The sequence below is a fragment of the Panthera tigris genome, chromosome B4 (assembly GCF_018350195.1).
Source record: "Panthera tigris isolate Pti1 chromosome B4, P.tigris_Pti1_mat1.1, whole genome shotgun sequence".
NCBI classification, from domain to species: Eukaryota; Metazoa; Chordata; class Mammalia; order Carnivora; family Felidae; genus Panthera; species Panthera tigris.
The window spans coordinates 21,145,894-21,163,851 of NC_056666.1; the positions used below are offsets into that span (position 1 = coordinate 21,145,894).

General features: G+C 42.1%; 1 protein-coding gene across 12 annotated transcripts in view; it reads left to right on the forward strand.

The window, feature by feature from the left end:
* Positions 1-3,382: 3,382 nt before the first annotated feature.
* The window catches only part of ARMC3 (armadillo repeat containing 3), a 106,055-nt gene continuing 91,479 nt past the window's right edge, over positions 3,383-17,958 (forward strand). For 2 of the 12 annotated variants that reach the window (XM_042991216.1, XM_042991224.1), the window contains exons 1-3: positions 3,489-3,675; positions 6,910-6,956; positions 7,026-7,074. In XM_042991216.1, the coding sequence (XP_042847150.1) occupies positions 7,027-7,074 (48 nt within the window). In that variant the 5' untranslated portion in view covers positions 3,489-3,675; positions 6,910-6,956; position 7,026. Of the gene's footprint in view, positions 3,446-3,474; positions 3,676-3,703; positions 4,330-6,909; positions 6,957-7,025; positions 7,075-17,958 lie in introns of those variants that run through there. The other 10 variants (XM_042991226.1, XM_042991227.1, XM_042991217.1 and 7 more) reach the window with 9 other exon arrangements.

Here is a 17,958-nt window from a genome sequence, read left to right on the forward strand (position 1 = left end):
TATCTTAGATCTCGGCAGCTTATGCATTTTCTAACTGAATGTCTGTACCCTTTGACCAACATCTCTCCATTTTTCCCGACCCCTCAACCCTGGCAACCACCATTCCACTCTGTTTCTGTGAGTTCAACGTTTTTAGATTTCAAATATAAGCGGGATCATACAGTATTTGTCTTTCTCTGTCTTATTTCACTTGGCATAATGCCCTCGAGGTCCATCCACGTTGTCGCAAATGGCAGGATTTCCTTCTTCTTTATAGCTGAATAGTATTCCATTGTATACACTTACTTTCTTTATCCTTTCATCTGTCCGTGGACATTTAGTTTGTTTCCACGTCTGGGTTATTGTGAATAGTGCTTTGCAACACTGTTTTGAAAGTCATCTCTGCTAGTTCAGTCCAGAACCTGTCACTCCAGCCCTTGCAACAATCCTATAAATCTCTAAATCCCTGCCAACTAGACTAGATTTTGCTGTCCGCAGTAGAACTTCAAATGATACAATGACTAGTACCAGAAGTGGTTGCTGACCTCAGAAATTCAAAGACATAAATCTGGAACTGGTTGTTTAATCTGAGTGGATCTGAAAACAGTGACGAGATCTGTTTACCTTGAGAGGATGTCTTATGGGACTCACATGTGGTCTCTTAGAAGTAACTTTTGGAGACAATTTTGACAGACCAAGCCGCTACTGACATGGCACAGTGTGGTGGACAAAAGCACCACCAGGGATGTGAGATGGGTGAAATCCTTCTAATTATATTTAGTAGTTCTGAGACAGGAAATGACAGCCTTAGACTTTTCAGTTTTAAGCCATGGCCAGAGAACGAGATAGCTCCAACGACTGCCATACGATGATATCTTATCTCTTGTAACCACAGTCTGGATCTGTAGATTTCTGATTTATCATGTGTGCTGAACTCATAGCTTCACCAGGTTTCTGAAAAGATCTAGAAGCAGTGACCAACCCAGTAGCAATGAGAAGCCCTCGTGTTTAACTTATGGTCTCTAAATTTAATTTTCCACTATGACGAACCTGGGCAGAAAATTTTTCCAAGTTATGTATGATAAGTGACTTGTCCCCAGAAATATAGAGGACTATTATGAGTCAATAGTAATAAGACAAACAACCTGTTATGAGTAGGACAAATGTTTGAACAAATACTTCACAAAATAAGTTATAGAAATGGTTAACAAAAACCTAGAATGAGCTCACCATTAGTCATGAAGGAAATACAAATTAAAACCAGAAGGATACACCACTACACATCCAACAGAATGGCTGAAATTTATAAATTTTTCTATTTATTTTTGAGAGAGAGAGAGAGAGAGACAGAGACAGAGAGACAGAGAGAGAGGGCGAGCATGAGGGGAGGAGGGGCAGAGAGAGAGGGAGACACAGAATCCAAAGCAGGCTCCAGGGTCTGAGCTGTCAGCACAGGCTCCAATATGGGACTTGAACCCACAAACCGTGAGATCACGACCTGAGCCAAAGTTGGATACTCAACTGACTGAGCCACCCGGGCTCCCGGAATGGCTAAAATGGAAAGGCCTGCCAATACCAAGTGCTGTAGAACATAGGAAGCAATTGGATGGCTCACTCATTGGTGGTGAGTATGCAAATACAGTATAGATCCTTTGGAAAAACAGTTTGGCAAGTTCTCATAACATCAAGCGTACACATGGCATAAGACCCAGAAATCCCATTCTTGGGTATTTTCCCAAGGAAGGAGAAACATATGTTCACACAAAAACCTGTGTATAAATGTTTAGAGCAGATTTATTGATAACAGTCCAAAACTGGAAAGAACCCAAGTGTCCATCAACCAGTGATTGGATGTTGTATATCCGCGTAGTGCAGTCGTCCTCGGCAACAGAAAGGGACAAGCTCCTGACATATGTGCCACCATGAACAAATCTTAAAAGCTAAATTAAAGAAGCCAGACACAAGAGGTAGCATACTGCATGGTGCAACCGATAAGACATTTTAAAAATACAAAATTATGGGGAGAGAAAACAGACCAGTTTTTCCCGGAGAAGAGGGTTGGAGGGAGAGAGGTCTGACTTCAAAGGGGCATGAAGGAAATTTGGGAGGGTGGAAATGCTGTGCATCTTCATTGTGATAACAGTTACACAGCTGAAAACATTTGCCCAAACTCATCCAGCCATATATGTTCAAGTAAAAAGGACCAAGGCTGGGGGACGGACAGAGGCAGGCAAGGGACGGAGTTTGGAAAAGTATGAGAGGAATTCAGGAGAGGGAGAGTTTTGTTTTGTTTTGTTTTTTTACTAAAGTCAATCAAAGGGTCTTGTATGACGATGGCATTTGAGCTGGGCTTCGTTAAGTAGAAATAAAAGAGTATTCCAGGGGTTACACAAGTTGCGGATGACCTGGCAAACAGTAGGTGCTTAATAAATATTTGTGGAATAGACGCAATGATGAAGGGACAGTGAGCGAAATCCAGAGGAGAAGAGTATGGAAAAATTGGGGGTGACAGTCGGCTTGGCTGGGGCTTGTGTTGGGGGAGAGAGGTGGGCGGTCCAGATAGGGAATGGGCAGACGGTTTTGCATACCAGGCTAATGAGTTCAGACTTTATTTTTAGGAAGCCGACTGAAGTTTGAATAGGGGAGTGACACGTCTAGAATGAGAAGTTCTGGAAGGCTGATCTGCCTCTGGTATGGTGTCTCGTATCGATGCAGGAATAGGAGGCAGAGAGGAACCGAAGCCATCAGACGCCAAAAATGGTGGCCCGGATTGGGGTGACCGTAAGGATTAAAGAGGAGGAATAGATTAGGAGACAAAATGAGGAGGGCCCGTTGACCTAACTGCTGATTGGAGTGGAGGAGGGTGGAGGACGAAGAAGGGAAACTGAGGTCTTAGGCCGTTGGGAAGGGTGGCATAAAGAGGAAAGAAAGGTGGAAGAGGAGGAGATTTTGGCGGGCCAACACAAGTGCCGTGAGGACAGACCGGACACCCTAGGGCCTGGAAAGTGGGCCACGCAGGGGTGCGGCTTAGGGGAGCCTGGACAGGGGACGGTGATGTGGCAGCCATCCGCGCAGATTCCGGCTGGGGCCTGTCTTTGGGAGAAAGCGCTAGCATCCCAGAGTACGCGAATCCAGAGCCGGTCCGCGGGCCAGAGGCTGAGGCTGGACTGCCTGCTGATTTCCAGTGTTCACCCGGACTGGCCGCGAAGAGCAGGGTTCCCGTGTCCACCCCGCGCAAAGCTCTGGACTCGGAGCTCAAGGCGCCTTCGCCGCAGACCGCTCACCCAAGGCGGGACGGGGGGCGCGCGCGCAGCCCAGCGCGAGCTTTCAGGGCCGAGGCGCGCGCAGGCGCGGCCGGTGTCGCCTAGCAACCAAGAGCAACAGTGGCCTCTGAGGCGCGCGCGGGAGGCGGCGGGTGCGGTTCTCCGGGCGCGAGGGGCCGCCGCTCGGCGGGATCTGCCGGCAGGTAAAGGCGGGCGTGCGGCTGCGCGGCTACTCCCGCGGTTTGGAGGGGCCCGGGGCCGAGGTCCCCGCAGAATTTGGGCAAGGGGGAGGTGCCCAGCGCGTGGGGACCTCTGGGACAACCGACGGAACGAATGCCTCGTTGGGGGTTGTCGGTCCCTGCCCTGTGCGCCCAGTATCAGCCGGGGATCCGGGTGGGTTTCCTAAGCATCCTGGCCTCCTTCCGTTTAACAGGTGACAAAACAGGCCCCGAGAGGGGATCTGAGAGTCTAAGATTCCTTTCCGTGCCTCCCAGCAACTCAGGAAACGAGTCCCCACTGGCTGTAGTCTTCCCCCTTCCTTCACAGTTTTTAAAATAAGGCTCCTCCTCAGAAAACATTTAAGATCGCACAGGCTGAAAGCTCACAAAGAAGTACAAACGGTCGACAAATTTGTGGGGGGAAAGCGCGGCTCCTTTCTAATGACGGAGGAGGTGCCCATTTAAAGCAGATTTGTTTTTGTACTCAGTGCGGTGAAGTTCATGCCTTTTCATCCAGTTATTTGCCTTTCTCTTAAAGAAGCAGTTGAGGACGTGGATGAACACTTTATGTCTGAGGAGGTTCATTGCAGCCTTATCCATAATTTCAGGAAATGAGAAACAAATGTTCAACAATAGGGGGACTGTCTGGATACATAGTGGATTTGACAATAGTATTTTAAACGACATGATATGCTGATTCACTGGAGATGATTGGAGCAATGAATGGAGACAGAGATTTCACGAACCTGTCCATTAGTGTAAAAAAGCAGTAGGAAAGGAGGGCACTTGTGGGGATGAGCCCTGGGTGTTGTCTATAAGTGATGAAGCACGAGAATCTACCCCAAAACCAAGAGCACACTGTACAGCCGGTATGTTAGCCAGTTTGACAATAAATTATATCAGGAAAAAAAAAAAAAAAAAAAGAATATGGTAGGCAAATGGTTCCAGGAAAGGAAGTTGAGAATAGGAGATCGAAACCCATGTAGCATGGTAAAATCCCTATAGAAAACACACAAAAAGGAACTATCCTGAAACAGTGCTAATCTCCCTGAGTTTATTCCTGAGTGATTTTTTTTTTTTATTCCATGTGCCCTTCCTTGTTTTCCAAATTTTCTGTAATGAAATGTATTCTGTATAAGTGGATAGTAGACACAGAACTATACAGTTAAGCAGTGTTAAAATGGTAAATTTTATGTTGTGTATATTTTAGCACAATCGAAAACATCACTGGGAAGGGTGGTAAAATAGTCAAGGAAAGCAGGTGTGCTTCAAAAAGTCAAAGGGATTTTTTTTTTTTAAATTTTTAAAGTGTTTGTTTATTTTTGAAGGAGAGAGAGACGGAGTGTGAACAGGGGAGGGGCAGGGAGAGTGGGAGACACAAAATCCGGAGCAGGCTCCAGGCTCTGAGCTGTCAGCACAGAGGGCCATGCGGGTTCTCTCGAACCCACAGACTTGAGAGATCATGACCTGAGCCAAAGTCAGATGCTTAACTGACTGAGCCACCCAGGCGCCCCAGGATTTGTTTTCTTAATGTGGCGTCTCTGGAGCTTTAGAGGCAAACAAATCTTTAAAGAATAAACTAACATAAGATAATGTGGTTGTATCATGTTGATTTTAAGTGAAATGTTGAATTTACAACGTTAAAAAAAAACACCTTACGGTCATCTTTGAGGCTCATCGCCCCTGATCTATGTCAGCTAAATACTTTGTCCCCCATTAACTACTATACTCAATTTGGTAATAAAAACACAAACTAAATGCTTCCTACTTTACGGTACTGCCTGGGATCGACTCCATTGCTGTCGTCCTGTGTTAAGGCAATTCTAACCTCTGTACTCTTCAGTATGCCTTTACTCAAAGCCACTATCCTGAAATGGGAAAAAATCAGTTCCTGAGTGAAAATCAGATGATGTGCAGTAATTTAATGCAAGTATAATTCAGTTCTTCTTAAACATTATTCATAAGGAGTTCTTCTGTAAATCAAAGGCTGCTCTACCTTGGAGTTGATTACGAAGCGCTCTAAAATTTCTTTTTCCTAGAGATTAATTGCAAGGTAGATTTGCATTTGTCCAGAATGGTTTCTGTCCATCTGCCTGGAATATCATAAACACAAAATCTAGGGTCTGTGTGCTTTTCAAACACCTATGAAAGATGTTTGAGTTTTGAAAAAAGTAACTGCCTCTAAAATCTGAAAAGAAACTTGAAAAATTAATGTAAATGTTTTAATATTAAGTTATATTTGAGAACAGTTTTCTCATTTTGCAAGAAGTTTGAGGTATACAACCTGCTGAATAATTTCAAATGCTTGATTTCAAAACTTTATGTGATGAAAATCATATTTAATGGGGAATGTGGGTACATTTTAATGTTTTAATATACTGGATGTGAGGGAGGGCATCACAGTGTAAGCTTGCCCAGACCCTTAAAGATCTTGAAATTTATGTGACCTGAACTGAGGGATCTGGATGTCTTTCAGAAGCCCCTAGGAGTTTCTATGAACATGTGGCGTTTTAAAACATGTGATAAATTCTGGTTAGTGCCTCTAATGCTGAGAGTTGCTTTTGTCCCTTGAGAGACCATCTGAACCAATCCTGACATTGTAGATTCTCACCAAAGATTTTTGACTTCCCAGAATTTTCTGGAAACTGTACTTATTTCCCTGAGACAGGTTTGTAGCATCTGAGATTGCCCAAATGCCAAACATAACCTCCCATTGGAGAAAACTCGAAAGGTTTCTAGAGTTATTTATTCTAACAGTCCCGAACATCTTGGAAAGTCCTCTGTACCCAGATGGGGTTACTGCTCTGTGGTTTGTCAACTATCAGTACCAATCCTTTGACTTTTTGTCTGCACAGTTATGGACATACGAGGGCAGGTAGAAACAGGTCTTGTAAGCAGTAACCCCAACTTCTCCAGAATACATCTCTTCAGATTCTCAATTACTTTTTTTTTTTTTTTTATTGAGCTATGGATTATATTAGAGAAAACTTTTGGTTATCTGGGAAAATGACACCAACGTTAATTTGGAGTTGCCTTGTCTTGGGTATCAGTCACAAAATCATACTCCCAGGAAAAACAGAGTTAATGATTTTTATACATATCGAATACCTACCATGTACCAGATACTGTTGGGATAGATCAGTGCAGGAAAGCAGACAAAAATCCCCCCCTTTGTGGCAGAACATTCTTGGAGCTCTCAAAAGTAAATTGGATTTAGTCTCCTAAGCACCCCATCAGTGAGCTATATGCATGGTAAACTGTTTCCCGTTATGTAAGTAAAATTTATGTCCTGGGTGTGTTCTCTTCCTTACAAGCTGGAAGCCAGGACTGATGCCCAACAATCTTAACAGTGAGTTCCTTAAAAACTGTGGCGTTTGAAATACGACTGCAGGTAACGTATTTGTACACGTACGACCATTTCTACCTATTTCACATCATCTCTTTTTTAGGTAAAATTGCAATGAGGAAATAAATCTCCTTCGAAGGGCATCCACAGGTAACTGAGAGATTTGTGCATATACAAGGTACAAATGGCACTTTAACTAATTATTGCATCTTTTTCCAGAATGGGTAAAAAGGTAAAGAAGGAAGCAGAACCCCCTCCTAAGGATGTGGTAAGTTTCTGATTTTAAGACTAGTAGCACGTTAACAACCAGTTTTAAAAATAAATTGTTCCAACTGTTTGGCATGTACCAGCATATACATGAGTACACATTGGCAGAAGTCCAAGGTCTGAGTAATGATAAGATTAGTTAGAGAAATCTAACATTATATAAACAAACATTTACAACGTTGTCATTACATAATCAGCACAATTAGAGAGTAATTATTAGCTTTTCCAGGATGTGGAGGGCGTGTTTATGGGCCTAGTTAATGACCAAATAGTTTTGGTTTGTTCTTTTAAATATTTTAAATTGATATTTGCTGGTCCCTCGTTTATGTTAATCATCCGAGTGCGTTTTCCAAAATAACTAGGAGTTTATGCTATAGCTATTAGCTCTGTATATGAGGTTGTCTGAAGATGACCATTTGAACATCAGAAGGCTCGTATTTTCCAGTTCTATGGAGAGAAAAGTCTGGGTTCATCATCTTTTTCTGTTCCAGATGTTTGAGTAATACATTGCCTAAAACACAAAGCCCTGTCTCTCTTTTTATTTTTTTTTAAATTTTTTTTTTAACGTTTATTTATTTTTGAGACAGAGAGAGACAGAGTATGAACGGGGGAGGGTCAGAGACAGACGGAGACACAGAATCTGAAACAGTCTCCAGGCTCTGAGCTGTCAGCACAGAGCCCGACGCGGGGCTTGAACTCACTAGCCGCGAGATCATGACCTGAGCCGAAGTCGGACACCCAACCAACTGAGCCACTCAGGCGCCCCATGTCTCTCTTTTTAAAAGTATGTTTTTATCTTATTTCTCTAAGGTTTATGAATTACCAAAAGATGATGTTAAAAATAAAAAATGAACTTGGACAGTTTTCAGATTAGAAACTTATTTTGAGGGACACCTGCCTGGCTCAGCCGGTGGAGCGTGTGACTCTGGATCTCGGGGTTGTGAATTCGAGCCCCACGTTGGGTATAGAGATTACTCAAAAATCAAATCTTAGGGGCACCTGGGTGGCTCAGGCAGTTGAGCGTCCGACTTCGGCTCAGGTCATGATCTCACGGTTCGTGAGTTCGAGCCCCGCGTCGGGCTCTGTGCTGACAGCTCGGAGCCTGGAGGCTGTTTTGGATTCTGTGTCTCCCTCTCTCTCTGCCCGTCTCCCGCTCCCTCAAAAATAAATAAACATTAAAATAAATGAAGAGATGAAAAATCTTTAAGGGCGAAAAGAAACTCATTTTGAAACAGACATTTGGTGTGATTTTCTTCAAATAAAATGTGACTGAAAACAAGTGTTTATGGTCCGTCAGTAGACTCACAGGGATTTTATAGTTTGAAGGAAGCTGGGCTTAGTGCAAGGTCTTTCCAACAGCACTGGAGCTTTGCGGTTACAAATGTGAGCTACGTCCCAGCTCTGCGTCTCCTGACCTGTGTTATTTGGCACAGTGTTGCCAAATGTGGCCATGTTCTTTCAGTTCTTGTTTGAAATTTCTTCAGTGTGAATTGTGAGGCCCAACTCATTTTGGTTGTTGTGTGAATTAAAATGAAGTAAAGCTCATCACGTTCTCAGTGCCTGGCACATAGTTAACGCTAGTAAATAAGACCTAATGTTGCGGGTCTCCTTTCGACTCTGATACACAGACCCACACAGACACACACCTATGTAACTTCCTATGTTTGATCCTTCAGTACAGTTGGGAACGAAGACTCCAGAAGTATCTGTCTGGGGGCACCTGGGTGGCTCAGTCGGTTAACCGTCTGACTCTTGAGTTCGGCTCAGGTCATGATCTCACGGTTCCTGAGATCTGGCCCTGCGACGGGCTTTGTGCTGATACTGCGGAGCTGGCTTGGGATTCTCGCTCTCCCTCTCCCTCTCCACTGCTTCTGTGCACTCTCTCTCTCAAAATAAATAAACTTAAAAAAATAAAACGAGATGAAGGAGAAGCACCTGTCTGCTCAGGTCTAGGAACACTTTGCAGAGATAGATGGCCATTGTGGTTCACGGTACAGTTTCATCATTCCATTTGCTCTCTTTTGGACATCCTCCTAAAATGTTCCAAATTCTCTTATTTTTTTTTTCATTGCCACTTAAGTTTGAATTATCCCTTTTTGCTGCAAAATAGCATTTTTAGAAAAAAGATTTCATTTTTAAGTAATCCCTACACCCAGCATGGGGCTCGAACTCACAACCCCGACTGAGTCAGCCATTTTCCCCGGTCAATATCATTATTGACATCTTATTACTGGAAAGTGGACTAATGAACACAGTACTTGATGACAAACATTTTCTTTTTTTTAAAAAAAATTTTTTTTAACGTTTATTTATTTTTGAGATAGAGACAGAGCATGAATGGGGGAGGGTCAGAGAGAGGGAGACACAGAATCCAAAACAGGCTCCAGGCTCTGAGCTGTCAGCACAGAGCCCGACGCGGGGCTCGAACTCACGGACCGCGAGATCATGACCTGAGCCGAAGTCGGCCGCCCAACCGACTGAGCCACCCAGGCACCCCGATGACAAACATTTTCTGATTAAAATTAGAATTAAGGGACCGTTAAACAATAGATATATTTGTCTAATACACTTTCTATAATTTTGTAATGTTTTGCTGGCTTGTCCTCTGTATTCCAGTCCTTGGGGGGCACAATCAAGGACTTGAGAAACAGTTTTAAACCTAGCGTTAACAGAAAACTAGCTCTTCTTTCTCAGTTCACGAGAGTCTTAGGGACAGCCAAAGCATGTGTAATGGCCAATGTCAAAGAAATTGCTGTCTATGTTTTCTTCTTGGAGTTTTATGCTTTTAGGCCTCATAGTTGCGTCTTTTCATCCATTCTGGGCTTATTTCTGTGTACGGTGTAAGAAAGTGCTCCAGTTTCATGGTTTGTGTGACCGTGTAAGCATGGGTTTATTTCCGGGCTCTCTCTTATGTTCCATTGATCTATGTGTCTTACTTCTGTGCCAGAATCATACTGTTTCGATGACGACCGCTTTGTAGTACGTCTTGAAATCTGGGATTGCGATACCTCCAGCTTTATTCTAACTTCTCAAGGTTGCTTTGGCTATTTGGGATATTGTGTGGTTCCATACAAATTTTAGTATTATTTGTTCTAGTTCTGTGACAAATGTTGTTGGTATTTTGATAGGGATTGCACTAAGTATCCATCCATAGATGAATGGGTAGAGAAGATGTGATATATATATATATATATATATACATATATATATATATATATACACACACACACAATGGAATATTACCTAGACATAAAGAGGATGCGGTCTTGCTGTTTGCAACAATATGGATGGAGCTAGAGGGTATAATGCTACAGGAAGTAAGTCAGACAGAGAAAAATAAATACCATGATTTCAGTCAAAAGTGGAATTTAAGGAAAAAAAGAGATAAACAACAACAACAAACAGACTTTAAATACAGAGAACAAACTAGTTAGTGGTTGCCAGAGGGGAAATAGGTGGGGAATGGGAGAGATTAAGAGTCTACTTATAGTGGGGCGCCTGGGTGACTCAGTCAAGCGTCTGACTTCGGCTCAGGTCGTGATCTTGATGTTCGTGCGTTCGAGCCCCGTGCTGGGCTGTGTGCTGACAGCTCGGAGCCTGGAACCTGCTTCAGATTCTGTGTCTCCCTCTCTTTCTGCCCCTCCCCTGTTCCCACTTTCTCTCTCTCTCTCTCTCTTTCTCTCTCTCTCTCTCTCAAAAATAAACATTAAAAAAGAGTATACTTACTGTGATGAGTACTGAAAAATGGATAGAATTGTTGAATCATCACATTGTACACCGTAAGCTAGTATAACACCGTATGTTAATTATGCTTTTTAAAAAAGTAGAGTGATCCAAAAAAAAAGGACATATATAACAATTACCAATGGGCCTTGACCATGGCCTTTCCTCTTAGTCCTTCCATACTTCTCTTACTCTGACTATATGTTAATAAAACTGGCAGATTAGTGTTAACTATCTAACCACTTTCTATCTTGTGAATTCAAATACTTCAAAACAGTATATCACAATGTCAACTGTCTGAACTTGGCATTTGTGCCAAGGTATACCTCTTCAAAGTCTATGAAAGGGTTCTTGTGCAGAGTATAAAAGAAAACCACATTTCAAAGATGGATATATAACTGCTTTAAAAAATTAACTTTCCTGTGCCAACTAATAACAACTTGCTTCGTATTTCCAAAGATTCGTGTTGCTATTAGTCTTTTGTATACTCGTTAAAATGGGTAATGGGGACAGAAAGAAGAATGTTCAGTTATATGGTTAAAACAAAAAGCTCCCCTTGCTTTTCTTAATTTTCGAATCGTCAAAACATACATTTAATATACGCCCGTGTGGTTTATTGACCTCCATTCCTTCTCGTGAAAGCGACCACTAGCTATGAAGATGCTTAGAGGCGGGGAAGATAACAGCTTGAACGACCGATGCAACTATAATCTACCTCCCCAAACATTTCCACGTCTGGCTGAAAGGTTGTTTGTGATGCTTTAACAAAAGGAAAACTTTCTATGGAATGATTGCATAAGAGAATTACTAATAGAAACAACCTTACAAGGCAATATTTACTATAAGGCAAGATATTTAGGGACTAAGGATCCAGGCTCTGGAATTACACCGCCAGAGACTGAATCCTCACTCCATCTGGAGGCCAAGTTCCCGAACTCTGTATACTCCGGTGAGGATATAACGACAACCACTTCACATCTATTCACAGTGGGGAGGCAAGCTTAGGTAAACATGAGATGCTTAGAACAGCGCTTGGCACTAGATGAGAACTTGGTAAAAGTTGTTATTCTTCGTGATGTAATTGAGGGTACTGTTGATCATCCCACAAAACTTGAGAAGTTTTGCGCATTGTCAAAGGAGGCAGGGAGATCAGCTGTGGAAGACCAGCTGGCCACTAAAGTTCCTGGTGGCCTGGGGTGTGGCCCTCATGCTTCATGGTCAGGTTTTCAAGTTCATGAGCATGGAATTTTTATTTCCTTGATATTTCAGAGGCAACTGAGTTTCAGCAGACTAAATCCACAGTATCTAAACCCACAAGGGACTGTGACCTGGTTCTGGAATCTCACTGTCAAGTTAACTGAACGTTTATGTATTTACGTTAATGGTTCTGCACCTTCTGTCCATAGTTAGGTGCAAATGGGGGGAGCTAAGCTCGCTGAGTGTTGAGTCAGAGCGTCAGGCGACAGCAGGATCTGCTTCCTCACGTGGGTGACCAAACCCAGTTCCTTGGAAGAGTGGGATGTCTCCAGTGACTTGTCTTCCCCGGACGCTCCCGTCAACCTCAGAATGCAACCCTTAACGCGTTGTCACGGGCTGCCAGAACTGCCTGGACTTATTTCAGAAATGAAGCTTCATGGGAATTAATTTTCCGACGTTTCTCCTACAGCACAGATTTTAGAAAGTCATGATTTAATAAAAATTAGTATAAATTAAGAAACATGCACAAAACCATATTCTAAAAAAATCTTGCTTACCTTGCTCTAAAAGTTTAATTCAAGTTGTAAAGAAACCTAGAGGCCATTTTAGCTGTTTTCATTTTAACCTTTACCCTTTTTACTGGATTTTAACTGATGTCTAGATGCTCTCTACTAAAAGTCCCTACTAGAGTGAGACAGTCCATTTCTGTTAATCTGTCTCTCTTTTCATGTATAATTGGTTTCCCCCCTGATCTGAGACCAATGATGTAGCAAACACGCTCCAATAGCCATCAAAAAAGCCTTTTCTTTGCCCTTCTTGGTACCATAAAAATTACGAGACTATCATGATTTATCTATTTTCACTGAGTTCAACTTTACAACTTTCTATTCTTTTAGGCCCGGCCTAATGTAGCAGTCACTAGTCACCTGCGGTTATTTAAATTTAAATTAATGATGATTAAAGGCATAGTAATTGAAATTAACAACTAAAAATAAAACGAAACATTCAGCACCTCAGTCACCTTACACTTCAAGTGCTCAAAGGCCACATGCGGCTGTGACTGCTATATTGGGCAAAGCAGAATCAGAACATTTGCAGTGTTGAACTTTGTGCTGGACAGCATTGTTCTAGAAGGTCTTGTGTCCTTAACAGAGATGTAAAAGTATCTCTGTAAGACTATGGCTGCGCTGATTGACTGAACTTAAAATTCAGAGTTTAGCCAAAATGCTTCCCCTTTATTTCACCCTTTCTGTAAATAACTTTGGTTCATCATTTGTTTTGTATACAGCGTGAAATTATAATTTCACAACCAGCTTGCTGGTGAGTGACTGTGAGTTCCTCACGGGAAAGCAGATGGGCTATGTAATTACAGCACAGTATCATTTATTTAGTTGTGTGGCATTCTGTGCTAGCTATCATTTGATTCTCAGCACCTTTTTAAATAAAAAATTACTATAATGCTGTAGGCTCTGTGGGAGAAACAGATGTCATGCCAAGTTTTCTCCGCTCTCTGCCAAATATTGGTATTTCTCCTCCTTTTACAGCTCTTTAGACTGTAACTCTCACAGTCTGAACCTTCCCTTCAAGCCTCTTGTACCCCATGTTACCTTTTTCTTAACGATGACCAGCAGATAGGTCAAAATACCAAAGTGTTTTCTCCACCGCTGAAGAAGGGTTACAAATCTTTACGATGGGTTCGGGTTAAGTATATTTTCAGGTACTCCTTTGACAACTGCAGTCACTGTGTGGAGATCGTGACATAAGTATGTTTTAACAGAGCATATTTATTCACATGCTTATAACATCAGCTTTAAAAATATTGAACTATCAGTGGTCTCTGAAGTGCAAGTTCTGAAGTGGAAGGGAACTTTGTCCTGAGTGGGGGTGGATAGAGAAGACAGCCAGCAGAATGCCAGGGAAACTGTTGTGGGCGGCAAAGAGGATTTAAGGCTGTGATTCTCAAGGGTTGGGGGGGGGGGTGCGGTCAGGGAGCCCTATGAGGGTGGGATGGCCACTGTGGACTCCCTCCCCACAAAAATGCCCACCAAAAGTTTTACATACAATTTTAGTGGAAGGATATATCCCTGAAGCCCAAGGATGGCTCCACGAACCTCAGGTTTAGAACCTTCTTTTCTGACATCAAGAGACAGTACACGGTTAAAGCCCTCTCAGGCCACAAGCATAACACAGAAGTTTCCAGAGGTATTTTCATGCACATCTTTATAAACATTTATTGAGTATTTCCACATCCTAGGTTTATTCTAAGTAATGGCGGTAGAGAAATTACACAGTCCTTTGCCGGAAGAAATTCATTCACTTATTAGACAAATATTGAGTGAATGCCACGTACAAGTGTTTTTCTACCTCCTGGGCATATACATGGGAGCAAAACAAAGTTCATAGCTTATATGCTAGTTAGGGGAAGCAGTCAATTAACAAATAATAATATAATTCAGGTAGTAATAAGATCAATGGGGAAAAATAAAGTAGGATATAAGGATGGGGAGGGATGGGGCTACTTTAAATAGAATCCAGGTCAGGGCAAGCTTTCTCAGTGGGGTCACATTTAAGAAAGACAAATGGAATGAGGAAGTCTGCTTTGCAAATATCTGGGAGAGAGCACCCTAGCTAGAGAGCACTGTAGCCATACTAAGACCTTACTTAGTATACTTGGGGAATGCCAAGAAGGTTGATGTGACTGGAGACTAGAAAGCAGGGAGCAGGAGATAGGGATTAAAGGTGGGAGGCTGGTGGTGATCACGGCCTTTTCCGCTCTATTAAGGAGGTTGGATGTTTTCCTAATGTGCAAAAAGGGGAATCCCATTGGAGGGTTACAAGTAGAGGATTAGTGACATCTCATTTATATTTGAAACGAAAAACATTAAGATCATTCTAGCTACGACGGGAAAAGTGGAAACTGGAAGACCAATATGGAGGCTATTACGGAGGAGCGATGAGCTATGCAGCCCGGTGGCCTGAGTAAGCAGCCATAATGAAGGCAGAAATGACAGGATTTGCTGATGGATTGCATGTGCGGTGTGAGAGGAGAGGAGGTGGGAGATGGTTCCAGGTTTTGGGCTTGAGCAACCCAGGAAATGACGGTAAACATACTGAAGAAGACACGTAAACCCAAGAAACAACGCAATGCATTAAGTGCTGTTACAGAGCAGTTCAGAGGAATATAGCCGTGAAACAAAACAAAACAAAACAAAACCTTCAAAGCAGCAACTGCCACAACCACAACAACACCCCAAGGATTTTTTTTTTTTTAATATTTATTATTTTTGAGAGAGACAGAGACAATGCGAGTGGGTTAGGGGCAGAGAGAGAGGGAGACACAGAATCCAAAGCAGGCTCCAGGCTCCAAGCTGTCAGCACAGAGCCCGACGTGGGGCTCGAACTCTCGAGCTGTGAGATCATGACCTGAGCTGAAGTCGGTCGCTCAACTGACTGAGCCACCCAGGCACTCCCACCAAGGATTTTTAATACCCAAACTATCATGAAAAAAAGCAATAAAAAACTCATCCAGAAAGATGCAGGCCTGACAATTCAAGTAAGCCATAAGCTTCTACAGTTTCAAGCATTGTTATTTTAATTCTCTAGAAATGAGATTAAAATGTCAAGAAGTGATAAGTAACATGGTGTTCACTGTTGATGGTCTTAGAAATATTTTGGTGAACCAATGAGGATGAAAGTCAGAGTGGAGATGTTTAGCAGGAAGTATGAGGGGGAGAAAATGGAGGAAAATCAATGGTTCCTAAGAATTTTTTCATAGTTTTTTTTTTTTTTAATGTTTATTTTTGAGAGAGAGAGTGCGAGCAGGGGAGGGGCAGAGAGAAGGAGACAAAGAATCTGAAGCAGGATCCAGGCTTGAGCTGTCAGCACAGAGCCCGGCGCAGGGCTCGAACCCAGAAAATGTGAGATCATGACCTGAGCTGAAGCCAGACGCTCAACTGACTGAGCCACCCAGGCGCCCCAATAGCTCATAAGATTTTTGACTGTGGAAGGGAAGGAGAGCTAAGATAGCACCTGGAAGATGATTAATATCTAGGGAAATAATTACTTTTGTTTTAAAATAAGAGAGTTTTGAGACGTCAGAGTGTAGAGAGGCTAAGGTGGTGGAAGTTTGCAGAGTGCCAGAGAGGAGGGAAATATATAGGAAAATAGCTCCAGAAATTTAGTTAATGATTCCCTCGATTCTTTGAAGTCTAAGCTGCACAGGGCGAAACTCATGTTCATGACAAAGAACAGGCACGAACAACTATCAGAGAGCTACAAGAATAATGTTAAGATTCAGACCCGTCTGGAGGACATTCTAATTTTGATCCAAAAGATTGGAGAGATCTTGTTGAACATCTGGGGCATTAAGTAGAGCCCCCAGCAGGGTCATGCCTTAGTTGTAGTATGTCTAACCCAGCCCTAGAGCAACGGCTTCCTCAGACCTGCTGGAATAATGTTTTCAAATAGGCTTTACATAGATAAAGCTGAACCATAAATAAGACAACTGTCTAGCAGAACAAAATTCAACATCCTTTAACAGAAGGACCCCCAGTGGTGCCTGGGTAACTCAATTGGTTAAGCGTCTGACTTAAGCTCAGGTCATGATCTTGGGGTTCACGAGTTTGAGCCCTACATTGGGCTCTGTGCTGACAGCTCAGAGCCTGGAGACTTCTTCGGATTCTGTGTCTCCCTCTCTTTCTCTGCCCATCCCCTGCTCACGCTCTGTCTCTCTCTCTCAAAAATAAATAAACATAACGAAAATAAAAAAAAGAGAAGGCCCCCAATACAATCCAGACACTCAACAACATAATTTTTACAATGTTCACTTGCCAGTAAAAATTATTACGTATGCAAAGAAAAATGTGACTCATATTCAGAAGAAAACTCAGTTGATAAACCAGTATAGGAGATAAAATTGGATAAAATTGGATAAAATTGGATAAAAAATCCAATTGTCCGAAAGAAGACGGAAAAAGGAACCAGGGAACAAATCAGAAAAGGAGAAAACAGGGCCGCCTGGGTGGCTCAGCTGATTGAGCGTCAGTCTCTCGGTTTTGGCTCAGTCATGATCTCACAATTCATGAGTTCAAGTCCCTGGAACCTGCTCTGGATTCTGTGTCTCCCTCTCTCTTTGCCCCTCCCCTGCTCATGTTCTGTCTATCTCTCCTTCAAAAATAAATACTAAAAAAATTTTTTTAAGTGAGAGATTGTCAAGCTGAATAAAAAAACAAGATCCAAACTGTAAGCTGTCTATAAGAAATCTTTAAATATAAAGATATAGCTAGGTTAAAGGTCAAAATATGGAAAGAGATATACTGCAAACTAAAATCATAAGGAAGCTGGGGTGCCTATATTAATACTAGATGAATTATATAACAGGGCAAATAATATTACCAGAGAAAAAGAGACCCATATCATCATAATGAAAAGGTTCATTTGTAAGAGGAAAAATGGTCCTAAATATTGTTTACCTAATGACACTTGTTTAAAATAGATGAAGAAAAAAAGATCTCATTTGCCATAGCATCAGAAACCACAAAATAGAGATAAGTTTAACAAAATAAATGCAGTGCCTATATGCTGAAAACTATAAAACATTACCAAGACAAATTAAGGAGGACCTAAATAAGCGAAGAGATATACTATGTTGGATACAGATGCATTGCTAGTGGGAGCCAAGATAGTAAAACTACTTTGGAAAAACCTTATTTTTTTGGAAAGTTAAACCTGTACTACCAGTCAAGCCAGAAATTCTACTCCTAGGTATTCACTCAAGAGAAATGAAAATATACATCTACAAGAAGACTTACATGGAAAAGCGCATTGCAGCTTTCATTCATAATGGTCCCAAGTGAAATAACCCAAAGGTCCATCACTAACTGAACGGATAAACAAATTGTTATGTTCATACAATGAGATACTACTCATCAGTAAAAAGGAATGAACCACGGATACGTGGAATAAT